This window comes from Rhineura floridana, chromosome 13 (genome assembly GCF_030035675.1).
Source record: "Rhineura floridana isolate rRhiFlo1 chromosome 13, rRhiFlo1.hap2, whole genome shotgun sequence".
Classification (NCBI taxonomy): Eukaryota; Metazoa; Chordata; class Lepidosauria; order Squamata; family Rhineuridae; genus Rhineura; species Rhineura floridana.
The window spans coordinates 6758365-6781911 of NC_084492.1; the positions used below are offsets into that span (position 1 = coordinate 6758365).

The 23547-nt window shown below is 46.6% G+C and overlaps 2 protein-coding genes across 2 annotated transcripts; one reads left to right on the forward strand and one right to left on the reverse strand.

The window, feature by feature from the left end:
* The first annotated feature begins 2688 nt into the window (after positions 1-2688).
* TMEM170A (transmembrane protein 170A) lies at positions 2689-10740 on the forward strand. Its single transcript, XM_061594011.1, has 3 exons — positions 2689-2937; positions 6332-6502; positions 7616-10740. Exons 1-3 carry the CDS (start codon positions 2793-2795, stop codon positions 7744-7746), a joined length of 447 nt encoding a protein of 148 aa, XP_061449995.1. The 5' UTR covers positions 2689-2792; the 3' UTR covers positions 7747-10740.
* Positions 10373-23067, reverse strand: LOC133369104 (C-signal-like). Its single transcript, XM_061594012.1, has 6 exons — positions 22841-23067; positions 19070-19132; positions 15505-15692; positions 14231-14389; positions 12215-12323; positions 10373-11621 (listed from the first exon to the last, which is right to left on the reverse strand). The coding sequence occupies exons 1-6, from the start codon at positions 22974-22976 to the stop codon at positions 11506-11508; spliced, it is 771 nt and encodes a 256-aa protein (XP_061449996.1). The 5' UTR covers positions 22977-23067; the 3' UTR covers positions 10373-11505.
* Between the last annotated feature and the right edge of the window lie 480 nt (positions 23068-23547).

The window sequence follows — 23547 nt, forward strand, 5'->3', positions numbered from 1 at the left end:
TCATGTAGTTCTCCTTTCTTTATCCCAACAACAACCCCCTGAGGTAGGTGAGGCTGAGATTGAGACTAAGGCTGCAATCCAATACACACTTGAACCCAGTGGAGCTTACTTCTGAGTAGACATGGATTGGATTGCAGCATAACGGTGCCAAAGTTCCCCAGTGGCTGAGTGCTGATTAAAGCTCAGATGTCCACGGTCCTGTTCCAAAATTCTAAAATGATTACAGTACACTTGGTTCCCAAAGATCTGCCCATTAATAAATCACATAAACAATCGCCTGAAAGAGAAGGACAACACAGAGACCAGCCCTTGGTTCACATGTCTGCATAGTTTTCTTATCTCTGGCTGTTTCTGATTTTCACTCCCGCTATAAAGCTAAACTGGGTTGCCACTCACAGAGCCACATATCAGCGAGCATCCTAGTTTTTATCAATGCTAAAAAATACTTTACATAGGAAGCTGCCTTATACTGATTCAGACCATTAGTCCATCTAGCTCAGTACTGTCTACAGACTGGCAGCGGCTCTCCATAGTTTCAGGTCGGGTTGTCTCCCAGTCCTATCGGGAGATGATGGGGATTGAACCTTGGGCATTTTGAATGCAAAGCAGACCTATGGTCCCAGGCCTCTGGCACTAGCAGGTGGCCAGGTTGTGCCCTAGCCAAGGGCTCCTATGGCCCGGAAGAGCCCCTGATGGGCCCCTCCTTTCGGTAGGAGGGTGGAGCAAATCACAGAGTGGGAGCTCCCACACACCCCCAATACAGGTGGGTGCCTGCCTCACATATCTGTTGTGTTAGCGCATGCCTGCCATCACCCGAATTGATGCTGTTGATGCCATTGGGTGTTGGCAGGCATTGCACACACAGTGTGTGGGCATGTACACTGGCGCAGGGGGTAAGAGGGGTGGGAGGGCCTATTTAATCCCCATGCCGCCAGTATTGGGAGGTGGTGTTAGGGCTTACCATGCTGTGGGCCAGGGGCAGGCTAGTGCCCAAGGGCCCAGTCATGTCTGGCGCTGCCCCTGTATTAATTTTTTAATTGCCCATCTGATTTTTGCATTGTTACAGTAGGGCCCCGCTTATACGGCGGGTTCCATTCCGGACCCCTGCCGTAAAGCAGAAACCCATTGACTTTAATGGGCCGCGTCGCACGAAAATGATGCGAAAACGGCGCAAAAAACCCTTTAAAATGGAAAACAAAAGCCGCTGTATCAGCGGAACACCTTAAAGCGGAACGCTGTAAAGCGGGGCCCTACTGTATTACTGTTATGAACACAGTGCACTTCATCATACTGTAGTCCATGCAAACTTAGCCATAATAAAACTTGTTAATCTTTAAGACGCTATAAGACTTTTCACTGTTTTTGTTCCAAGAGACTAAACATGGCTACCCCTTTGGAAATGGTTACCTAAAATTTACTAAGTACTATACAGATTAAAGACAAGACAGTCCCTGCCTGCTGCTTTACAACCTAAAAGACATGAAAACAAAATATGTAACAAAAAGGGGATGAGAAGGGAAGAAGACCCCAGCAAGCTCTAAGACTACAACTTACAGTCTTACAGATGCCTAATTAGTAATTACAAACAAGTAAAATCCTTTGACTTCAATGAGACTTCAGAGTAGAAAAGCATAGGATTATGTTGCCAAAGATGCAACGTTTTAATAAAAGAAGGGTCTCCTGCTTCCACAAGACTCTTTCTTGGCATTGCCACAGTGAGTTAACACAACTAGGGTGCCCATGTGCCCTTCTTTCCCAAGGACAGTCCTATGTTTGAAGGAGTTCCCTCTTTGAAGGGTTGTCTGTTCCAGGTTTAGTTTAATTAATTAATTTATTTATTAAATTTATTAGTCGCCCATCTGGCTGGTTTACCAGCCACTCTGGGCGACGTACAACATAAAAACATAATTCACATTAAAACCTTAAAATTCCAACAATAACACTAAAACCTAACCTGCCCCAAAAGTCTGCCTGAAGAGCCAGGTTTTCAAGGTCTGGCGGAAGCTCATCATGGAGGGGGCATGGCGGATATCAGGCATACAAACCACTTGGACAAGGTCTTTCCCACCTAACTGTGTGACAGTTATCACGTCCATCCCATACAATTAAAGCACTTTTATACACTTGTAACAGTCATGAAGAATCAGAAGTATAGTTTGGTAAAGATGCTGACCTCATAGACCTACAATTCCTGGCTCCCTTAACAAACTACAGTTCCCAGAATTCTCCACAAAGTGGAATGAAAGAACTTTAAATGGATGGTGTGAATCTGATTTGGTCATACGGAATTCAGTGGGGCTTATGTTTGGGTAAATGGGGTTAGGATTTCAGCCTGATATATTACCTAGGAGTGAGTCCCATTGAAGGCACTCATACGATCCCGCTGTTAATACAATGATGGCTTTAGGTTGCAATCCAATACAAATTTACCTGGCAGTAAGTCCCATTGAACCCAATGGAGCTTCCTTCTGAGTAGACATGTATTGGACTGCACTGTAAACCGTCCGTGTGTTTTAAGTTGCTGAAAACATCAAATTTTCTGTTTTAATTTTATATAATTTTTAAAAATGTATTTCAAATTCGAACATAACTTTATAATAAGTCGAACTATTGTTGTTGCGTCACCAACCTCTCAACTTCGTATGAGAAAGCGGCCTTCGTCAAAGAGATGCAGCTGCCTAGAGCGACACTGGTGAGAATAGAGCATCTTGGTCAATAGCCGCTTTCCCATCGGAAGTTCCGGCTGGTTTCCTCTCTATGGCTCTGGAGGAGCGGATGTTGATGGCGGCGGCATGGAGGGAGACGGAGGCGGCAGTACGGGGTCGGTTCCTTCTGCCGCGGGGGGACTCTGGCAACAGATCCTAAGCCTCCGCCTGGTGCCTCGCTCGGGTAACATCACTGGAGCCGCCTGCCCCACCGCCCTCTGCCAGTTCCCAGGTAGGTAGCGGGGCTCCCTCAGGCCTGTCTCCCAAGCCCCTCTGGCATTATGGGTGGCCGTGAAGGAACTCTGCACATGCTCGGCTCAGCTCGTCCCATCCCATCCCACTTGTGAGGAGGAGGAGGGCGCTGTCCTCGGGGACGCTGCTGTGAAGGGAAGTAGATGTCACTCCCCGGAATCTCCAGGCAGGGCTGGGAAAGACTTGGGAAGGTTGCTGCTCACGCTCATGCATAGGCCACCCTGGAGCCCTCCAGCTGGTTTGGATTATAACTGTCATTGGCCTCAGCCAACAACTGTAGTCCAAATCAGCTGGAGGGCATCGGTTTGGTGAGATCGGGATCTATTTGTAGGAGATCTTCAAAGATTTCTGACTCATAGGGTTTTCAGCAGGGCCAGCCCAAGACATTTTACTGCTTGAGATGGAACAGCAAATTTATTTATTCAAAAGACGTATGCCCTGTTTTTACTACGCACAGAAGAGTCGCTCCAAACAGCTAGTAGTTAAAAAACAGCAATACTGTAGTCTAGTCACTTTAAACTAAAGCCAGCAGCAAAAAGCAAATGAGATACACTAAGGGTGCAATCCAGTACATGTCTACTCAAAGGCAAGCTCCATTGGATTCAATGGGACTTGCTCCCAGGTGTGTTGCAGCCTAAATCAGTGAATACCATGAGCTGTAGTAGAGTCAAAAGCTTGTTTTAAAAGGGGAAATTTTCAGTTGTTGGCAGAACACAAGTAAAGAGGAAGATAATGTAACCTCTTGGGACAGGGAGTTCCATTTGTAAGTCACTGCAACAGCAAATGGCAGCCCACCCCTCTGATGTCAAGGTATACCGGTACCCAAGGTTAGTCAATTTATTTTGGGACCTGAGGCAGAAAAATCTCACAGGTGCCTCTCTCCTTTCTTGGCTGTAAAGGGCAGCAATAATAAATTAAATAAAACGATTTCCTGCCTTTCCATGACACCTTAAATCTGCTGCCTGAGGTGCCCACCTCACTCTGCCTAATAGTAGGGCTGGCCCTCGGTTTACAGGAGCAGTGACAAAATGTTCAAATTATGCTGCTGAAATGAAGAAAGCCTGGGGTCACCAGGAGTGGATTTCCATGTGGGAGGACTATGAGCTCAGTTCAGTTTTGATAGTCAAAACCATTTCCAGGGCTCAGCATTCTTTAATTCTGGTTGGTGGATTTCTTGGTTCTAGAAAAAAAAGTAGATCTTGCAAGCCTCATGTCTTGCATCAGACATGCAAGGGGAAAGTGTTCTTGCACTCAGGTCCTGCTTGCGGGCTTCCCCCAGGCACCTGGTTGGCCACTGTGAGAACAGGATGCTGGACTAGATGGGCCACTGGCCTGATCAAGCAGGCTCTTCTTATGTCTGCCCATACCTGGCGCAGACAGCGCTAAGCTGAAGGGACCAATGGACTGCCTCTGCACGTTCCTGTGTTCCAATTACACATCTAAAGCAGGGGTGGGGCACCTTTTCCAGACTGAGGGCCACATTTCCTAGAGAGCAACACTCTGGGGACTCCATGCCAATGTGGGTTGGGGACCAGAGGCAAAAATAAAAGTGGCTGTAGCAACAGATGTGACTCCCACCTTTATATGGTAGGCTACATCCCAGCCACTCAAAACCTCCCCCATGTGCGCACCTTTCCAGCCTTCACCAAGGCAAGCAAGAGACATTATCACAGTTCAAGGACACATTCAGGCACATGTCCCAGCCATGCAAAAGCACTTAAGGAGGGTGCAGACCAGGCCATTCAGGGGCCTGAGGCAGCGGCATATATATATATATCCTGTTCTGCCTGAAGGAGCCAAGGGCGGCACACACAATCAAAACAATTTAACAAGAAAAAGAAAAACATACTAAAAACAGTTAAAATGTTCCAAAACACAATTTCAGTTAAAAGTATTCTAAAATGCTGTTAAAAGATTCTTTTATCAGCGATCTTTGAGTTGCCCGGAACAGTCCCCTTCAGCCATCAAATGTCTGGGTAAACAGGAATGTTTTCAAATTCCTTCTGAAAGTCAATAGTGATGGAGACAGACACATCTCTCCAGGGAGATCATTCCACAAACAGGGAGCCACCACTGAACAGCCATAGCTTGGGGAGAGTCCCAAGAACCAGACAGAGAAACTTGGAGGGCTGCATTCGGTCCCCAGGCCTATAGTTCCTCATCCCTGGTTTAATGTAACAGATTTCAGTGGGGGAACAAAGAAGCCTCTTGCAGCAGAAACAACAGGTTCTTGCAGCAACTTTGAGTTGATAAGTTGTCAGATCCATGAGATGCTTAACCACCGTTGCTGCACAAAGACAGGCTTTTTGCCAGGATGAGGCATGAGTCTGTTTTCCCCGGCTTTAGCAGTGGAGTGGGGTGGGGTTACTTATTTTTATTAGCTGTTCCTATTCTTGGTTGTTGTTGTTTCGTTTGATTATTTTGTAAAGTTTGACATAAATTGCCTTTGGTGTTTCTGTTGTAACTGAAAAGACTAGTTGGTGAAGGCGAATGGGGGCAAATTCAGGACAGACAAGAGGAAGTTCTTTGCCGCACAGTGTATAGTTACAGCAACGGAATCCACCATGACAAGATGTGGGGCGATGGCCATCAACTCAGGGGGCTTTTGAAGACTAATGAACAAGGCTGTCCATGGCTACTAGTCATGATGGCTGTATGCTGCCTCTGAATCCCAGTTGGTGGGGAGCAACAGCAAGAGAGCCATTGCCCTCCTATTCTGCTTATGGGTTTCCCAACAACATCTGGCTGGCTTCTGTGGGAAATGGGATGCTGAACTAGATAGACCTTTGGGCTGACCCAGCAGGGCTCTTCTGTTCTTAACATATCATGAAGGAGGTGGGCGAATGCTTTTTATAATGCTTCTGTCATGCTGAAGAATGAGTATTGTTTATTTGTTATTTATTTGTTAAATTTATATCCTGCCCTGCCTCCCAGAAGGAGCCCAGGGTGACAAATTAGCAACTGATGGTGCCTTATTAGGCTCTCTAATAGCATAACCTGGGTGGATATGAAGACTTGGTATCTGGAATTGTGGTGGGGCCTGAAGATAACACTTCACAGGCCAGCCACTGAAGACCTGTTAGTCAAAATCCTGCCTCTTAGGCAAGGACAAAACTATCAGTGGCTACTAGCCATGATGGCTATGTTCTACTTCCACTCTCGGAAGCAGTGTGCCTCTCAATGCCAATTGCTGGAAATCACAAGTGGGGAGAGTTGCTGTTGCGCTCAGGTCCTGCTTCTGGGCTTCTCACAGGCAACTGGTTGGCCACTGTGAGAGCTGGATGCTGGACTAGATGGGCCCCTTTGGCCTGATCCAGCTGCTCCAGGGTTCTTCATGTGTTCTTACGTTCCTTTCATCTCCTCTCTCATTGCAGAAATGTGGTATGGCGTCTTCCTGTGGGCACTGGTGTCGTCTCTCTTTTTCCACATCCCCGCAGGGCTCCTGGCGCTCTTCACCCTCCGGCGGCACAGATACGGCAGGTTCATGTCGGTGAGCATCCTGCTGATGGGCATTGTGGGGCCGATCGCTGCCGGGACGTTAACAAGTATGTTGGCTGTTTGAAACATGACTTTGCTAGACTGCTGGGCAGGGGGAGGACATCTTCTTACTTGCATGTCAGATAACAAATATGGGTTTACCAGTGTAAGGTTTGCCTCAGACACACAAAGTCCAGCTTGGAAGAGGGAGCATTTACAGCAGAGCAACCTTCTTACAATCTGGTGCCCTCTAGGTGTTTGGGGCTGCAGTTCCCATCAGCCCCAGCCAGCGCAGCTGTGCTGCATGGGGATGATGGGAGTTGCTTGATCCTTCCTCCAAAGGCTGCTTTTTTTCTGCAAACCCCACCCATCCTGCCAGCTGTTGTCCACTCAGCCCAGCTCCAAGACCGGGGGTCTTCCAGATGGGGAAAAGCAGGGAGGAGAGCAAAGGTTTAAGCACTCTCCTCTCATCTACCACCTCACCCTTGCATGCAAGAGACCATCTTCGGGTTGTCAGACTTGCCTCTGCTACTCACTGCATCGTTCCAGCCTATGATAGCCAGAAACATGACCTCTATGTTAAGCGACAATACATGTCTCTATCAGATGCTGGGTGCTAACAGTAGCAGATCGTTATCCCCATTGGGCCTTGCTTTCTGATTACCATTTTGTATTCACACTAGCCAGTGTAGTGTAGCAGTTATTACTAGACTAGGAAGCCTCAGGTTCAGAGCCCTACTCTGCCCTGAAGCTCACTGGGTGACCTAGGGCCTGCCTATCTCTCTCAGCCGAAACTGCCTCATAGGGTTGTTGCAAGAATCAAAGGGGAGAGAGAGGAAATGACAGATGCTGCCCTGAGCTCCTTGGAAGAAAAGCAGTTTAAAATGTAAAAGTAACCGCTGATCCAGCATGGTGATTTTGTGTTGGCCTGCCAGCCTTCCACAAACCTGGTCTCCTCCATATGCTGTTAAAGCACAGCTCCCCTAGTCATGCCTGCTGGGGCTGACGAGAGTTGTAGTAACTTGGAGAACACCAGGTTGGGGGAGACTGCTGGAGTCATAAGAGAAGTTAACGAAAGCTGATTTTTATCTCTGTTGCTGTGTATTATCATGCAGTAACAGAGAGTTGACGGAACATTTGCAACCAGCATGTGAAGAACCTTTTTGTCCCTTCCTGAACAGGTGCTGCAATTGCTGGTGTTTACAGAGCTGCTGGAAAAGAGATGATCCCCTTTGAAGCCCTGACTTTAGGAGTTGGACAGACCTTCTGTGTGGTGATAATTTCTTACTTACGGATATTAGCCACCCTTTAGCATCATGTTGGGGATCAGAAGCCAATGCGAACAGAACAGCATGCAGGAAATGGGGTGAAGAGTACAAGGGACACAATCCATGAGGGAGTCCTGTGTAAGCCCCACTGAAAAGGGCAGGCGCTGTAGAAGAGCTCTCCCATGCTCTTGCATAGCTTCCGTTCATTTCACTGAGGCTTGCTCAGGAGAATTTCTAGTGGAGCAATGCAATTTTTCTCCAGTAATTGTTTCTAGCGGTCTGGAGTGGCCCCCTCTCATCCTTGACCCAGCAGCTGAAAATCCTGAGGAAAGCCATTGTTCCACAAAGGCATCTTATGGACTCCAAATGACATTCTAGCACAAACCTGGTTGCTTTCTAACTGCAAGTGAGGCACTGTTGCAAAGTATCTGGATCAATTCTCTTTTGGTCAAACAATACAAGAAGAGTGTGTGCGTGTGGGAGGTGGAAGGAAGGCCAAATCAGAGATGGGGACCCTTGTGACAGTCCAGATGTTGTTGGGCTCCAACTTACATCAGCCCCAGCCCACATGACCAAGGGCCGGGGTGGTGGGAGTTGCGGCCCTCCAGAGGTTGTTGGACTACAGGTTCCCTGGCCCTGGCCTAAATGTTTCTGGAGCACTGCCTTGTATCCTGGAAACGTTCACATCCGCCTCTGCTATTGAACAAGCTTTCAGCCAATACTGGGTTTATATTTTGTAAATGTTTTTGTAACCTTAAGTGCCAAGCTTTTTTTAGAGTAATTTTTTAAAACTCAGTAAACAAATGTGATGACGCCGCTGTCTTACAGTAACCGAAACATCCTAGGCAGTTTCCATCCTAGGATGGTTCCATTGGAGGAACCTCACTACCAAATCTGATTCCTGCCAGGGAGATGCACTTTAAACCATTTCATAGAAAAGAATGTGAATTGGAAGCTGTAGAAGAGATGTCAGATGGCTCTTCCTGCAAGAAACGTTTTGGGTTCCAGTCAGTGCTGTGTTTAGACTGCAGTAAAGGCTGAGACAAAAGGAAAAATTCTTTATTGCTACCTCAGATACATAGGATGGATTTGAAGTGCAGTTCTACAGGAATATGCAGGTTGTCAACATGTCCCTTCTTTGTGAAACAAACAGTAGTTGGATGAAATCCAGTAATTGCTATGATAATTAGTTCTGAATGCTGGGATGGTCCCTTATTAATAAAATCCTGTTTTATTAGGCTGTGCAGATTCCATGTGAAATATTTCTTAACGCTTGTTTTACATGAAGAGTATTGTGATCATCTGTTGTCTTAAATCTTGTTTTTGTTTTTTAATATTGGCCTGAATTTTTAGAAGTATGCATATAGGAGCATGTATTGTTTTGCAGGTGGAGCTTCCTGCTGGGGGCTTGGATCTTTTTTCGGACCCTACAAGTGCCTGGGCAATTTTGCCCCTTCACCAGTCTTATTACACTTGCCAGTCCTTTATTCCTCCTCAGGTGCCATCCTATGCAGAGTCCTGACCTGTTATCTGGAAATTCAGAAGTGCTTCCTCGAGATAATTGGGGGAAAGGTTCCAGAAGTTTACTGGTCGTTGGAGAGGAGTGGGAGATGTGGTACAGGCTTCTCATGGGACTCTACATCCTTACAATACAAACAGGGAATTGCTTGTTTAAAAAATGCCTCTCCTGTCAAAATCTACAGACAATTTCACTCTTACAGAAAGGCTGTCGTGGTATGCTTTGAAACACCCCCCCCATGCTTTCTGAGGGGAAGCTTCCCTGATTGTTTAAAATGGCTCTAAATGTGGTGATCAGTTAGGCTTTTTAAAATAGATAATCCTGCCAATAACAACTTGGATTATATATTTTTGAACAGGCCCTGCTCTCTGGTTCCCCTCTCCAGCGACCATTATAGAGTTCGGGTCAAGTGATTGGCTTTGCCACCATCTCCAAGCAGTAAAAGCTCTTAATGTTGTCAGTTGCATAGATTTAAATCTGAGTTGCTGACAAAAGAGCAGCTAGTTGGGGAAAGGCTGTCTGTCTTTTTGTATGTAACCATTAGGATTAATTGGTCTGATTCTCTGATCTCATCATGATATTTCCAACCACTTGGTTGTGGCTTTCCATGCCTTAAGAACAGTTGAGCACTTTGTAGCTGTAATTTGCCACTTTCACATTTCCTGGATCTGAAAAAAGGCAAGGTATGCTAATTCTCTCTCTCTAACATCTATTCGAGTTTGTAACTTCTTGTTGAACCAGCAGCTGGTGGTGGGGGGCTTCCCTTTTCTGTTCCTCTGATGTACCCCACCTTCAGATTTGTTCCTTTGGCCCTAACCGTTTGGATCACAACTTTAGCGCGCAGAGAAAGCATTCCACATCAGCTATGCCAGGGCAACCTGTGGCCCTCCAGATGTTGGACTCCAACCCCCATTTGGAGCATAGCTAACCGTCAGGGATGGGGGGGGTGTAGTCCAGCAATATCTGGAGGTCCCCAGGTTCCCTGTCTCTGAACTCATAATTGGGCCAACTAGCTTGTTAATAAGAACGATATCCAATAACTCCATAATCATCAGGAAACAAGGGAGGGGGGGCTCAGGGAAACTGCAGAGCTTCCTGGATTCCCATTTTTTTACCAATCCAAATGAAATATCAGAATGGAATACCTCATTACTAAATGTTAAACCTGTTGAATGACAGCAGAGCCTAAACGGGGATAGATAGGTGAATGCATCAATGCCGTTTACTGTTTTTATGAACTCTGCCACAGGGTAAGGTGCTTTGAAGGAACACCTTCTCTTCCATGAGCTCTTTTCAAGAACTGCAACCATGAGCCCAATTTCATGGCGAGTATCCAACTTTGCTATATCAAGGCTCTTTCTGAGTCATTGTTTTTCACTAACTGCCGTGGCAAATGTGAACAAATCTTTGTAAGGCAGGGAGCACACGACTGCTCATATCATTTATTTTTCTACTCACACTTTTGATTTTTGCATTTGGTATTTTAGCTAATAAAATCCCTCCTGATCTTTGTGTACAAGGAGCGATGTGTCTTTTGTGATTGGTGAATCTGTCTGTGGTTGTTATCAATGGGCAGTGGGTAACTGCTGATTCAGAAGAGACTAATTTTCCTTCTCTCGCAGTTAGTACTCCCAAAGATGATTCATTCACTTTCTATGGAAATAGGTGCTGTCTGTGGCTCTTCCCAATATTCTATAGTGATTCCCACTGAAAGACTGACACTACTTCTGAGCACAGCAAGCAACTGCAAGTAACTTATTTACAGAGACTGGAATTGTTAGTTTCAGTACATAGGAACTTAAGGAACTGCCTTTATAGTGCATCAGACCATTGGTTCATCTGGCTCAGTGTTATACTGACAGTGACTCTTTAGGATTTCAGATGGGTAGTTTTCCCTATCCTTGCCTGGAGAAATTAGGGAATGAAACTGGGGCCTTCTGCATGCAAAGCAGGTGCTCTACCACTGAGCTACAGCCACTCCCTGGGTTCTTTATCCCTACTGTCTAACTATGCAATGTGTTTCAGTCTCTGGTGCATGTATATGGCTAGGAAGGACTGATGGAGGGCCAGGGCAGGTTATGAAGTACGTGTGATTTGTTTCCATGGCAGCTAGAGTTTATTTATTTATTTGTATACCGCCCCATAGCCGAAGCTCTCTGGGCGGTTTACAACAATTAAAAACACTTACCCACCCAGAACAGAGTTTGCCTCCAGCCCCTCTTGCCTGCAAAGGGAGACCCAACCGCTGTTCTTTCAGGCAATGTCGCCATGAAAGCCCCTAGCTTCACCAAGGTACAGGCCTTCCCAGCCAATCCACCACTCGACCGTTTTGCTCTTCAGAGAGGCTGCAAAGCACTTCAATGATCCCACACACACTTTCTTCCACTGCCAGCTCTGCCTGCATTATACAAACACATTTTTTGCATTGAAAAAACAAAAACCTGCTATGAGGACAGCAGATCTGCCCCCCTTGGGCATGGGAAGGTGGGCTGTTTCCAAACACACCAAGGTGCTCAGAAGCACCTATGTACTGATGTGCTGCTTGCTGTTTCTGTGCTGTTTTGAGCAGAATTATGGGAAAGTGGCAGATAGATAAACTTTAGTAGGATTACAAGAGGTTCCAGGGGCCAAGGCTACAAGACTTCAGATTCCCACAAGCTTGCCTTCTATTGGGCTGGATAGATAGGTTCACTTCTAAGCAAGCAGACATCATAATAAATACAGTGAGGGCAAGTGCAAGAAATACAAAGGACACAAGAATCCTGAGAATGGGGGATATGGTAGAGGGAAAGACCCCAGTCACCTCCTTCCTGGCCACTTGTGTGCAAAAGGCTGGATTTTGCAGGTTGGTTTGAGCTACGCTGCCAAATGCCTGCTTGTCATTGCCTCCAGTCAGTATGTGGGCCTGTAAGCTGTGCTGCTTGTTCCTCCATCCCTCCAGACTCCTTTGTCACATCCTGGCCTAATGATAAAGCACAAAGGCAACTCTCCCTTGTCTGTTCCCAGATCTGTTTTCACCCAGCCCGGGTGGATTGCAGCGCACAGGATGCCGTTGTCCTTGTACTCCAGTGCCTGGCACCGCGTGAGCATATTCAGCGCCGTCTGAAGAAAGGAAAAAGCAGCAAGAGCACCACAGAAGTTACTGAATAAAGGCTCATCTCATCCAACTTCCTGCTTTCGCAGTGGCTAACTAGATTCCTTCTGAGAAGCCTGCAAGCAGGACCTGAGCGCAAGAGTCCTTTCCCCACTTTTGATTGTCATCAACTAATAGAGACATACTGCCAATGGCATGATGTAGTACACAGCCATTGTGGTTAGTAGCCGCTCGACAGTCTTGCCCTTCTCCATGAATTTGTCTAATCCCCTTTTTAAGCCATCCAAGTCGGTGACCTTCACACCTTGTGGGTGCCAGTTCCCAACTGTGTGCTGCAGTCACGGCTGGATGACCTGGTATGCAAGGTACACTGCAGACTTGGACGCCAGCCAAACGGCAGCTCTTGCTGTAGCTCAGTGGTCTGGTGCCTCACGGTAAAAGTAAGTCTGTTTCAGGGAATATCCCCTCCTGTCTGCAGCACTCGGGATCTGTCAGTACATCTCTTCCGAAGCCTCAATTTTCTTTTATTTATTTCTGCGATTTATTTATCGCCCATCTGGCTGGAAACCGAGCCACTCTGAGCGATGTACAAAGTCATAATATATAAGTATCACAACATCAAAACATCAAAAAAACTAAAACAACAAGTAAAGGTTACTACAGTAAAGTTCAATAAAGCTTCTGGCCCGTATAGTCCACAAGGTGCGTCATTTGCGAAACCGAAAGCGGCATCTCCTCTCACTCTTAGCATCCAGCATCCAGCGCAGCAAACAGCGAGAGGCGCCACAAACAGGCCCCACGAAGACGCGACCAACAGGAAAGTTCTCCCCGAGAAGCCAAAAGCAAAGGCGATGAGAGGCAAAACGCGGCCGACACAAGGCGAAACGAGCAAGGCCAGCACGGCAGGACAACGGAGGCCGCAGGGGCGCGCCCCAACCCCAGCAGCCAACGGAAAAACTGCCGCGGCGAACAACGCTGTCTCCCGAATAGAGGCCGCAGCCCCAGGCTCGCCGAAGGGCTGCAGCTCATCCCCAGCTCCGATCCGGCAACCAGGAAACGGCGGCGGCGGCCCAGCGTAGGTGAAAGTCTTACATCGTATTTCTGATAGCTGGCATCCAGGTCGGGTCCGAGGGTGGTGACATAAGAGGGGGGGGAGGCTACCCCATATTTTCCAATGCATTGTAACCTCCAACAAGGGAGAAATTACCGCATAAAAGCTGTTTGTTGTGGAGCTCCCTCGCCCGTAGCTGTTACTCCTGCCGCCATGATGTTGAAGCTGAAAGTTCAATCTTACATGGCTGTTAGATGGGCCTGCACAAGAAACAGGGCCTTTGCAGTTGCAGCTCCAGACATCTGGAATGCTCTCCTTCCAGAGGCAGAAGATTCTCCTCTTTCAATGTATCTTCCACTGTTGTTTTGTTAAAACACTTACTGTGCTGGTGCTATGTGACTTAAATTGTAAAAAGAGACTTGCTGGATCTGACTACCAGCCAATCTAGTCCAGCCAATTTTGTTCTCAGAATCCCAACCATGTATGCTCAGAAGCAAGTCGTATTGAATCCAGGGGCTTATTCCCATGTAAATGGCATTAGGCTGCAATCTTAAGTGCCCAGGTGCTTGTTGTTCATCCTATCCAGTAGTGATTGGTGGGCCTGTCATTGCCATCACTAGCATACCAAGAGGGTGAGGAGAAGGGGAAAGGCGATGGTGAGGTTGGCCCAGTGTGCGTGCACCCCAGGAGCACCAGATTGGCTTCAGTGGTTGTGTTTCCTTCACACCAGCCTCGCTGCCACTTCGCCCTTTCCCCTCCGCAGGTCATGTAAGCAGCAATGCTCTGCCAGCTCTTACTGATCCTTGCACCTTTGCACTAATAAGTGCCCACAGATGGCAGCGGGGTTGCTTTTGTCCGAGTTACCTTGCTGCAGCGGTAAGAGACAACTGGAAAGATGGCCATGCTGGGGGGGTTCCCAATGGAGCTACCAATGGTGGAAACGTTGATAACGGCAGCCCTGCTGCAGCTCAGCCCTGTCCCCTTCCTCCTTTCCGCAGCTGCCTTCAGCAAGGGCAGAAACGCCTATAGAGAAACACAAACACAGGCAGCTAGTTCTTCTCCTTCCCAGGCCATTAGTCCTTGGTGCTGCACTCTGTTTTTGGCTGGCCCAGCCTGTGTATGTGGCCACGAGGGCCTGAAGATTTGTGCCCCTCTTTTTCTTCATCAGCAATCATCTTGCCATGAATTTACATGGGACTTTTCAGACTATTTTGAGGCCAGACCCCTCCCCCACCCCACCCCCAAGGAGTTTACAAAATCACACAGGGTAATTCACCCCACCCTGCAAGGGATAGGGAACTCACTAATTAAATGGCTGTTAAGAAGCTGTTAATCAGTAATGCTGCTGTGAACAGGGACAGTTACAGAAGTGGAAGCCCCAGAGTATGGTCTGAAGACAGCTGAGGCCACCACCTTGCGGAAGCAAAGCAGGTCTGGCTCAGGTCATGCATGCATGCTACATTGGGTTCCATGATGGAAGAAAGGTAGGTTATAAATGTAAGAAAATTAAGCTGTGAGCAGCTTGTAATTGCAGGGGACCTTTGCTGAATGGGACTTGCTTTTGACTAAATACATAGAAGGATGCTGGCCACAGGAAGGCCATTGCTGGATACTGTAATGTGTTGAATGACTGTTTATACTTTGAGCTGGTTGAGAGAAGCAATTACAAAATTGGGCTTACTGGTATACTGGCTTGACTTATTTGAATGATTAGTATAATTTTAATGTAAATTTAATCAATAACAATTGAAAATAATTGAAAATAACCAAAATACACAATTAAAATATAATTACATATACAAACATATATAGAGATGGAAAGCTTGCATAACAAACACGATTTTTCACTGTCTTGTGTATCTGAACATTAAAATTACATTGATCATTTCAATAACTCAAGGTAGTATACAACTTAGCCCAGTTCTGTAATTCAGCTTTTATTAAGGTTGGGTTGTAGTTTGCAGAAAAGCAGTGCCGTAAGAGTGCTAAAGAGGTCTAGTATGGAAACAGCCACACAGGCTTACACCACAGTTGAAGGACCCAGCAGGACCCTTTCTACACCTCTCTGCACCTGCTGGTCTCTCCCTTTCCCAAAAGAATGGCTGCTGCATGTAGCAAAGAGTGAAGCAAAGCTCTACCTTCGTTACCAGCATTGGTCCTACAGTGTTGATATGGTAGACACTCAGCATATCTTCTTGGGTTACTGACTCCAGGGTGCTTGGTGGCATGATGGCAGCATTGTTGATCAGCAGATTGAGTCCGCTTCCTGCCAATTGGACCTCTGCTTCCTTCGCGGCAGCCCTGATGCTTTCCTCGTCTGTGGATTCTATGGAAAGACGACACAGGAGTTCTCATGGGCGCTGCTTAGTTCATTGATTTATTTAGGACACTTATATCCCCCTTCATACCCTTCCAGGGTTTCAGATAGGAGACTTTTCCAGGCTTGTCTGGAGATGCTGGGCCCTGGGGATTGATCTGCTGGCACCTTCTGCACGGCAAAGAGCTATGGCCCTTCCCTCCCTGTTTCGTTGCATTCATTCTTTTGCTCACCCACCCCAGCACCTCCGCATCCCACCTTTAAAAAATGTTTTAAGGTATCAAGACTGGGAAAGGGTTATCTGGCCAAGACTAGAAAGCCTCGGCCGGTCACCGTAGGCAGCACTGGGTGGGATGGCCCAATGGTCTAGCTCAAGTAATGCCTCCTACTCTGAGGATGCAGGATGTGCAGGGGATAGAATTTGGGAGAGAGCAAGGGGAGGGAAAGTCACTCGGACACGTGGCAAGAGGACAAGAAGCAGATGGAGAAGACAACAGAAAGGAAAGGAAAAAGTGGATACAGAGCAACAATGGAAAAACCAAAAGGAATATAGATAATTATAAATAATAAACTTTCTGGAGAGAAAGACTGCTTTCTTGTCATGAACCCAACAGTGGTTTGGGGTTCGTCTCATTTGTAGTTCATTTGTCATAATGGTTAATTAATTCAAAATTCCATAGTTTATGTGCCTTGTGAAGAAGTCCTTTTTGGGTGTGTCCTGAATCTTCCAACATTTTGCTAATGCAAGCACATCTCATGGAACTTCCAGAAATCAGCAGTACAATTAACGGGGGGGGGGAGAGAGAATGAGTAATCAACAATACTGTGTTTTCCAAAAAATAAACCCTGAGGAGTTTAATGCAGACATGCCAGAACAGCTACACTCTTAGCACTTGGCCTCTTTTAATCTTGGTCTCAGTTAATCTGGAATTGACAGCTACTGCCACAAATTTAATAATCCCGTTCAAGGTACATGTCTGGGCCTGGCAAATAATCATGCTCTAATCCTTTTTTATACAGCTGGTATAGCACAGTGGGGAGGAGAGCCTGGCTGGGAGTCCCGAGTCTGTGAGTTCAAATCCCCGCTTGTGTCTCCTGGGTGTCAAGGGCCAGCTAAAGATCACCCCCACAGTGAGTGGCTCAGTGAGGGGTTATGCACCCTGCCACCTGTGCAGCCGTGGGCAAACTGCATAGTCCCAAGCAGCCCAGTTGCCCCCAGCTGGCAGTTGCAGACAAGGAAGGGGCTGGCTTGAGCAGCTGTGGCAAGCTGAGCAGGCCCTAACCAGCTGGGAAGGACTACTAGCCTCAGAGGGAGGCAATGGTAAACCCCCTCTGAATACCGCTTACCATGAAATCCCTATTCATAGGGATCGACTTGAAGGCAGCCCATGTCCATTTTTTCAATCCTTTTATAAGAACGTTAAGAGGAGCCTGCTGGATCCAGCAATAGCCATCTAGTTCAGCAACCTGTTCTCACAGTGGCCAACCAGAAGCCAATGAGAAGCCCACAAGAAGGGTGTGAGTGCAAGAGCACTCTCCCCTCCTGCAATTTCCAGCAACTGGTATTCAGAAGCATGCTGCCTCCAACTGTTGGGGCAGAGCTAATGGCTAATAGCCACTGACAGCCTTATCTTCCATTAATTTGTCTAATCCTTTGTAAAGAACATAAAAAGAGTACTCTCATTTCTCTACAAGCCTGACAAACTCTTTTCAAAGGTTGTGCCACCACAGGGCAGTTTTACATTGGCTTGACTTCAAAAGACAATGAAATCCAAAACCTTCCCCTCTAACTAGGGATGGAGCCAGTGTGGTATAGTGCTTACAGTGTGAGATCAGGAGTCCAAATCCCTGCTCGGGTATGAGGCACTGAGTGACACTGGGCCAATCACTATCTCTCTTCCTGACCTACCTCACGGGTGATGTGAGGCTAAAATGGAGCAAGGAGAATCATGTGCTTCCTTGAGCTCCTTGGAGGAAAGGCAGGATACAAATGTAGTAAATACATCAAATGTCAATTTTTGTGCCTTTCAGTTTCCCCTATTTCCAGTCTTTTGGCCCATTTCTACATTGGTTTGTGAATTTTGCTTTAAAAGTCTTCCTGAAGAATTGTATGCATTTCCAGGCACATTTCTCTGAATGCATCCATTTTTATATGCATTTTACATAGTGCACACATTTTTCCAAATAATTTTCCCTTAAGATGCTGCTGTTCTGTACGCTTCCCCTAATTTATAAAATTATTGTGTGCACATTTTCTCAATATATTCATTTTGGAGGGTTGGAGAATTTTAACTCAGAATAACACTTCGTGCATAAGATAGAAGTGTACTGTAGTCCACAAAAGCTTCTGACACAATAAATTTGTTTGTTGCTAAGATGTCACAAGTCTCTGTTATTTTCGCTGCAAGAGACTGTCACTGGACATTCCTATGAGTGATTTCAAACTGAGGTCACTTCTAGATAAACGGGTTTGTTGAGCATTTTTATTGATTTGTTTGCAGGGAGGTTATACGACACAGACTATTTATCGAGCATTCAATCTGAGTTATTTCCAGGGAGGGTACACAATGTTGCATCAAGCAATTGCTATCTCACACTTCCCAGAGCATTTTCTGTTACTTTCCTTACTGCAAAAAGTCTTGATTTTTTTAAAAGTGGGTTTGTTGCAGAAGAGTCCCAAATCCACTAAATTTGGAGCCGAAATTTGCCAGTCTGCCATTGAATCCACCTGCAAAATAGGGACAGTCTGAAAGGGGCTTAAGAAAAGGGGCTAGCAATGCATTGGGCTGGTCTTTTGCCTCCTCCCCAACTCTCCCTTCAGTGGTGGGGGCTCTTCCTTGTTTTGTTTGACCAGCTGCTCTTCTCCCTTTGCATCTGTGTCCTGTGTCTGTTTCCCTTTCCTTGCTTGCAAGTAATGACCCAGTTTCCTCTTCCTTACCTGCAAATAGCTTAGCTTCTTGGGGAAACCATCCAGGCAGGCCTGGCACCTCTGCAAGGATGCTTTCTCCTACCATCACTTTCCTCAGTGGCTGGGGCTGAAGGGGGATGCAGCCCAAAACATACGGAGGGCACCAGGTGGGGAGAGGCTGAGCCAGTAAAGATTACCTTGAGCCTCCCACCTTTATAGAGAGACCACCCTTCAAAAGCACAACTCTTCAAAAGAAGAGAGCAAATAGAGGTGAGGATTGTGCCTGCAGCGCAGCTAACAGGTTTTGACAGGAGGACTTAATGAACGTTCACCTATTCACCCTAAATGGAGCCAGAGGGCATGTTGGTGTCTGCAGAGCTAACCATCCCTAGGGACAAAGGCAGAGAGTTGCCAAAGAAACACCATATCAGCTTAAAGAACGGAAACAGAAGAAGATTAAATTAAATTAAAGACACACCGAGCTGCAGGATCACAAGGCTGGAATGTCTGGAAGCCAGCAAGCGCAGTTCCTGAAATGAGAAAAGGGAGTTAGGGAGAAAACTGCAACAGGCAAGGTAGCTGCAAACCCTCAAGGCTGTCTAGATGCTGCCCTAAAAATGTCAAATGCTGGACAAAGAAAATTCTGAAGCGTGTGCATATTTGCATAATTTCTCTTATTTTGCTTAAACCATTCTGTTTTTCTTCAAGCAGAACAAGCAGAATACAGGGCACAGAAGGAGCCTTCTACTCTAGCTGGTCCTCTGGCTTTTCACATTTTACGAGGCATTGGCCTCGCATTTTCACGCATATCTTTTTGCTGCCACGAGAGCCAGAAAATTAAGAACATATGAAGAGCCTGTTGGACCAGGTTATCTAGTCCAGCATCTTGTTCTCATAGCGGCCAGCCAGATGCCCAAGGGAAGCCTGCAAGCAGGATATGAGCACAAAAAGCACTCTCCCCTCCTGCAGTTTCCAGCAACTGGTATTCGGAAGCATACCACCTCTGACTGTGGAGGCAGAGCACAGCCATCATGGCTAGTAGCTACCAATGACCTTGTCTGAATTTGTCTAATCCTCTTTGAAAGCCATCCAAGTTTGTGGCCATCACTGCCTCTTGTGGGAGCCAGTTCCAGAGTTTAACTGTGCACCATGTGAAGGACTTTCTTTTGTCTGTCCTGAATCTTCCAACATTCAGCTTCGTTGGATGTCCACGTGTTCTAGCATTGGGAGAGAGGGAGGAAACCTTCTCCACATTCTCCATGCCATGCATTATATACATACAGCTCTGCAGAGACTGAATCAGTGCCACATGCCCCCAAGGACTCCACTGACTTCTGGTACAGATCGTGAAGGGCCACAGCTCAGTGGTAGTGTGCATACTTTCCATGCAAAAGGTCCCAGGCTCTATTCCTGATCTCCCTGGGTAGTGCTGGGAAAGACTCATGCCTGAAACTGAAATTGACTGCCAGTCAATGTTGGCAATACTAGGCTAGATGGAGCAAAGCTCTGGCTCAGTAAGAGGCAGATTCCTACGTTCCTAGAATGCTGGACTAGATGCGCCTTCAGTCTAGGGCTGTAGCTCAGTGGCACAGCATCTGCGTTGCAAGCAAAAGGCCTCAGGCTCAGTTCCTGGTCACTCCAGGACTGGGAAAGCCTCCTTTGCCTGAAACTCTGGAGGGCTGCTGCCAGTCTGTGTTGACAATACTGAACTAGATGGACCCACAGTCTGACTTAGTACAAGTTAGTATATACTTAGTATAAGTATATATGTGACTGAAGTCATCTGGTTGCATGATTCCCAAGGGTACATCCACAAGGCGAGGCCCATGCTCCTATTCTGCATTGCTGCATGCAGTTAGAAGCACGGTGGTGGTGGGCTCTTCTGTGAAAGTCCGGTCCCATGCAACAGCCCAGCATCAGTTGCAAGATGTCTAGTGTACAGGCCACTGTGCTACAAAGGACCTGTGCCCACTGAGGCCCTGAGCACACATAGACAGTAAGGCTGGGATGGAGAACCTGTGAGGGCCCTCCAGATATTGCTGGACTCCAACTCCCATCAGCCCCAGCCAGCAGAGCCAAAGGTCAAGAGACATGATTCTACTATTCTATGAGAGCTGCAGTCCAGCAACATATGAAAGGCCGCAGGTTAGCCACCTCTGGATTACACCCTACCGAGGCTGCATTCCACCTTCTGTTTGCTGCATTCATTTACGCTGCAAATGCCTCAGTGCAGAGTCCTTTTGGGCCTGGGGAAACACTGGGAAATCTAAGAAACTCTTGTGATCAGCACAAAATATCCATCTCACAGAAGAAAAACTAGAGATGCTCTGAACCCCACTGACAAAAAAACTCCAGGCAAATCCCTCCCAATAAGAGACCAAAAAAGCAGGAAATCTCCCCAACTAACCCTCCTCCAAAGCCTCAAATTAAAAAAAAAACATTAGGGAGGGACAGGGGAGCCTTGTTGGGCAGAGTGGTGCCCAAAGGCAGCATATTGGGAATCCCAGGCTAACAGGCTGCTATGGCTAAAGACATGCTGGGAAAACATAATTGCTCTCCAAGAGTTTAAGCTACAGGCGGGTAGCCTGTGGTCCTCCAACATGGCCAATAGTCAGGGATGATGGGAGCTGTAGTCCTACAACATTTGGAGGGCACCACATTAGTCACCCCTGATATAAACCATGGTTCAGCAGTTGCAATACATCAGATGCATTGCGCGATGCTGCCTTAGGCTCCATCTGCACTATACATTTAAAGCAATATCATACCAACAGCCATGGCTTCCCCCCCAAAGAATCATGGGAACTGTAGTTTCATATCTCTTGCAAACAAACAAAAAGCACAAGAGGCTCGGTGACTCTTTCCTCAGCTGCAGGAGAAATGAACTCCATTCCTTCCTCAAAATACATTTCAGAATTCTGGAAACAAAATGTAAAAATGTCAATGTACTGCCTTCAAGTCAATTCCGACTTATGGCGACCCTATGAAGAGGGTTTTCATGAGGCTGAGAGGCAGTGACTGGCCCAAGGTCACCCAGTGAGCTTCATGGCTATGGGGGGATTTGAACCCTGGTCTCACAGGTCGTAGTCCAGCACCTTAACCGCTACACCACGCTGAAACAAGGGTGCATGTAATTAAAGCCTTGAAGTGATTTGTCATTTCAGTCCCATCTGTGCTGTACATTTAAACTAGTATTATACCACTTTAAACAGTCCTGGCTTCCCCTCCAAAATCCTGGAAACTGTAGTTTGTTAAGGGTGATGAGAGTTCTTAGGAGACCCTTTTTTCCCTTCCAGAGCTACAGCTTCAGAGTGGTTTAATAACCAATCCCTCTTCCCTGGGAACTCTTGAAATTGTAGCTCTGAGAGGGGAAGAGGAATCTCTTAACAACTCTCTGCATCCTTAACAAACTATAGTTTCCAGGATTCTTTGGTGAAAGCCATGGCCATTTAAAGTCGTATGAAACAGCTTTAAATGTATAGTGCAGATGGGGCCATAGTGTTCCTACACATGCATTTTCATGCCTGTGCAAAATAAAGATCATGCATCAATTCCTACCACACACATCTCTCTAGAGACTCCGGGGAGGGAAGATGAACCCTAAAACTATGGAAACACACACAAATTTTAAGAAGACATTCCTCAACCCCACCAGGCAAATATAGGAACAAAAGAAAGAGGCACAGTGGTTTATCTGGGGCACTCTCTCTTTAAAAGAGGCAGATAGATTATTTGCAACCCAAAGTCAGAGAGAGCTTTATTTTTATTACTAAGACCTGTCAGCTTTAGCCAGTAAGGAAGGATAGAAAGTGCTGGCAAATTGTTGCTGTTGCTATTTTATGAAGATTTCTTACCCGCCTTTCACCATAAGGTCCCAGGGAGGGTTGCAATAATGTAAAAATACAATATTAAAATCAGTTAAAATAATTCACAATCAGAAGAATTAGGGTGGATCCTAACAACATATATCTCAGGCCTCAAAGAAGGGTAAAGAGGTCCATCTTCAGCATACAGCAAAAGCATTGAAGATGCCAGGTGCAGCTCTGTGTGGAGACATTTCCGCAACTTAGAGGCTGCCACAGAAAATGCTCTCTTTCCCAGGCCTCCACCCTCAAAACTTCCAAGGGTGGTGGAACAAATGTTCTTGCAAGCCTATTCCGTTCTCTCCCATTCAGAAATCTGATGTCCAAAAGTGTCACTTCCTAAAAGGATGACCAGCTCAGAAATTCCTGGCTCTCACCTGTCCTTTCGCCATGTGCATCCCTGCATGTGGCAAAGACCCATTGTGGAGGCTCAGGTTGTCCCAGGAACTGCTTCACCAGTTCCAGCCCGATGCCCCGATTGGCTCCTGTCACCAGGACACTGTGGAAATGACCCCCTGACATAGCTAACTTGGATGCAAGTCCTACGGAGTCACTGTTCTTCCCTTTTCTCTGCAGTTGAACTGGAATTGGTGTTGTTCCCTCTTGCTAGTCTTCGCCTGCCTGTTTGTTTAGCGTTATGGCTCAAGATGGAGATTGGCTTCGGGCATTTGGAGAGTGCATGCTGCATTTCATAACATGACTCATGGTGGAAATCTGCTATGGTTAAACAAACACACAGTAGAATCTTTGGCTGAAAAAAGACTGCAGCAAAGGACGGTACACTGAGTATGCTGGCATAACAATCCTAGGCAACTTGGCCTATACATGCAGCAGAATGAGGTGGTAAATTCCTGAGGTGATAAAACAGGCTGCACACTTCAGGTTGCAAGTGGGAGAATCACATTTCTGAACGCTCACCTCAGTTTTGTAAAATCCTCCCTGCAACTTAAAAAATTAGCACATCAGCCCAGTCCACTCCCTGCTGAGCTAATTTTCTGCTTGCAAGGAGCTTATGCTACATGTGAGATAATTCCACAGTGTGTTACCCCCATCTACACTGTGAAACACGATACACCGTTTAAGCACTTCAGGG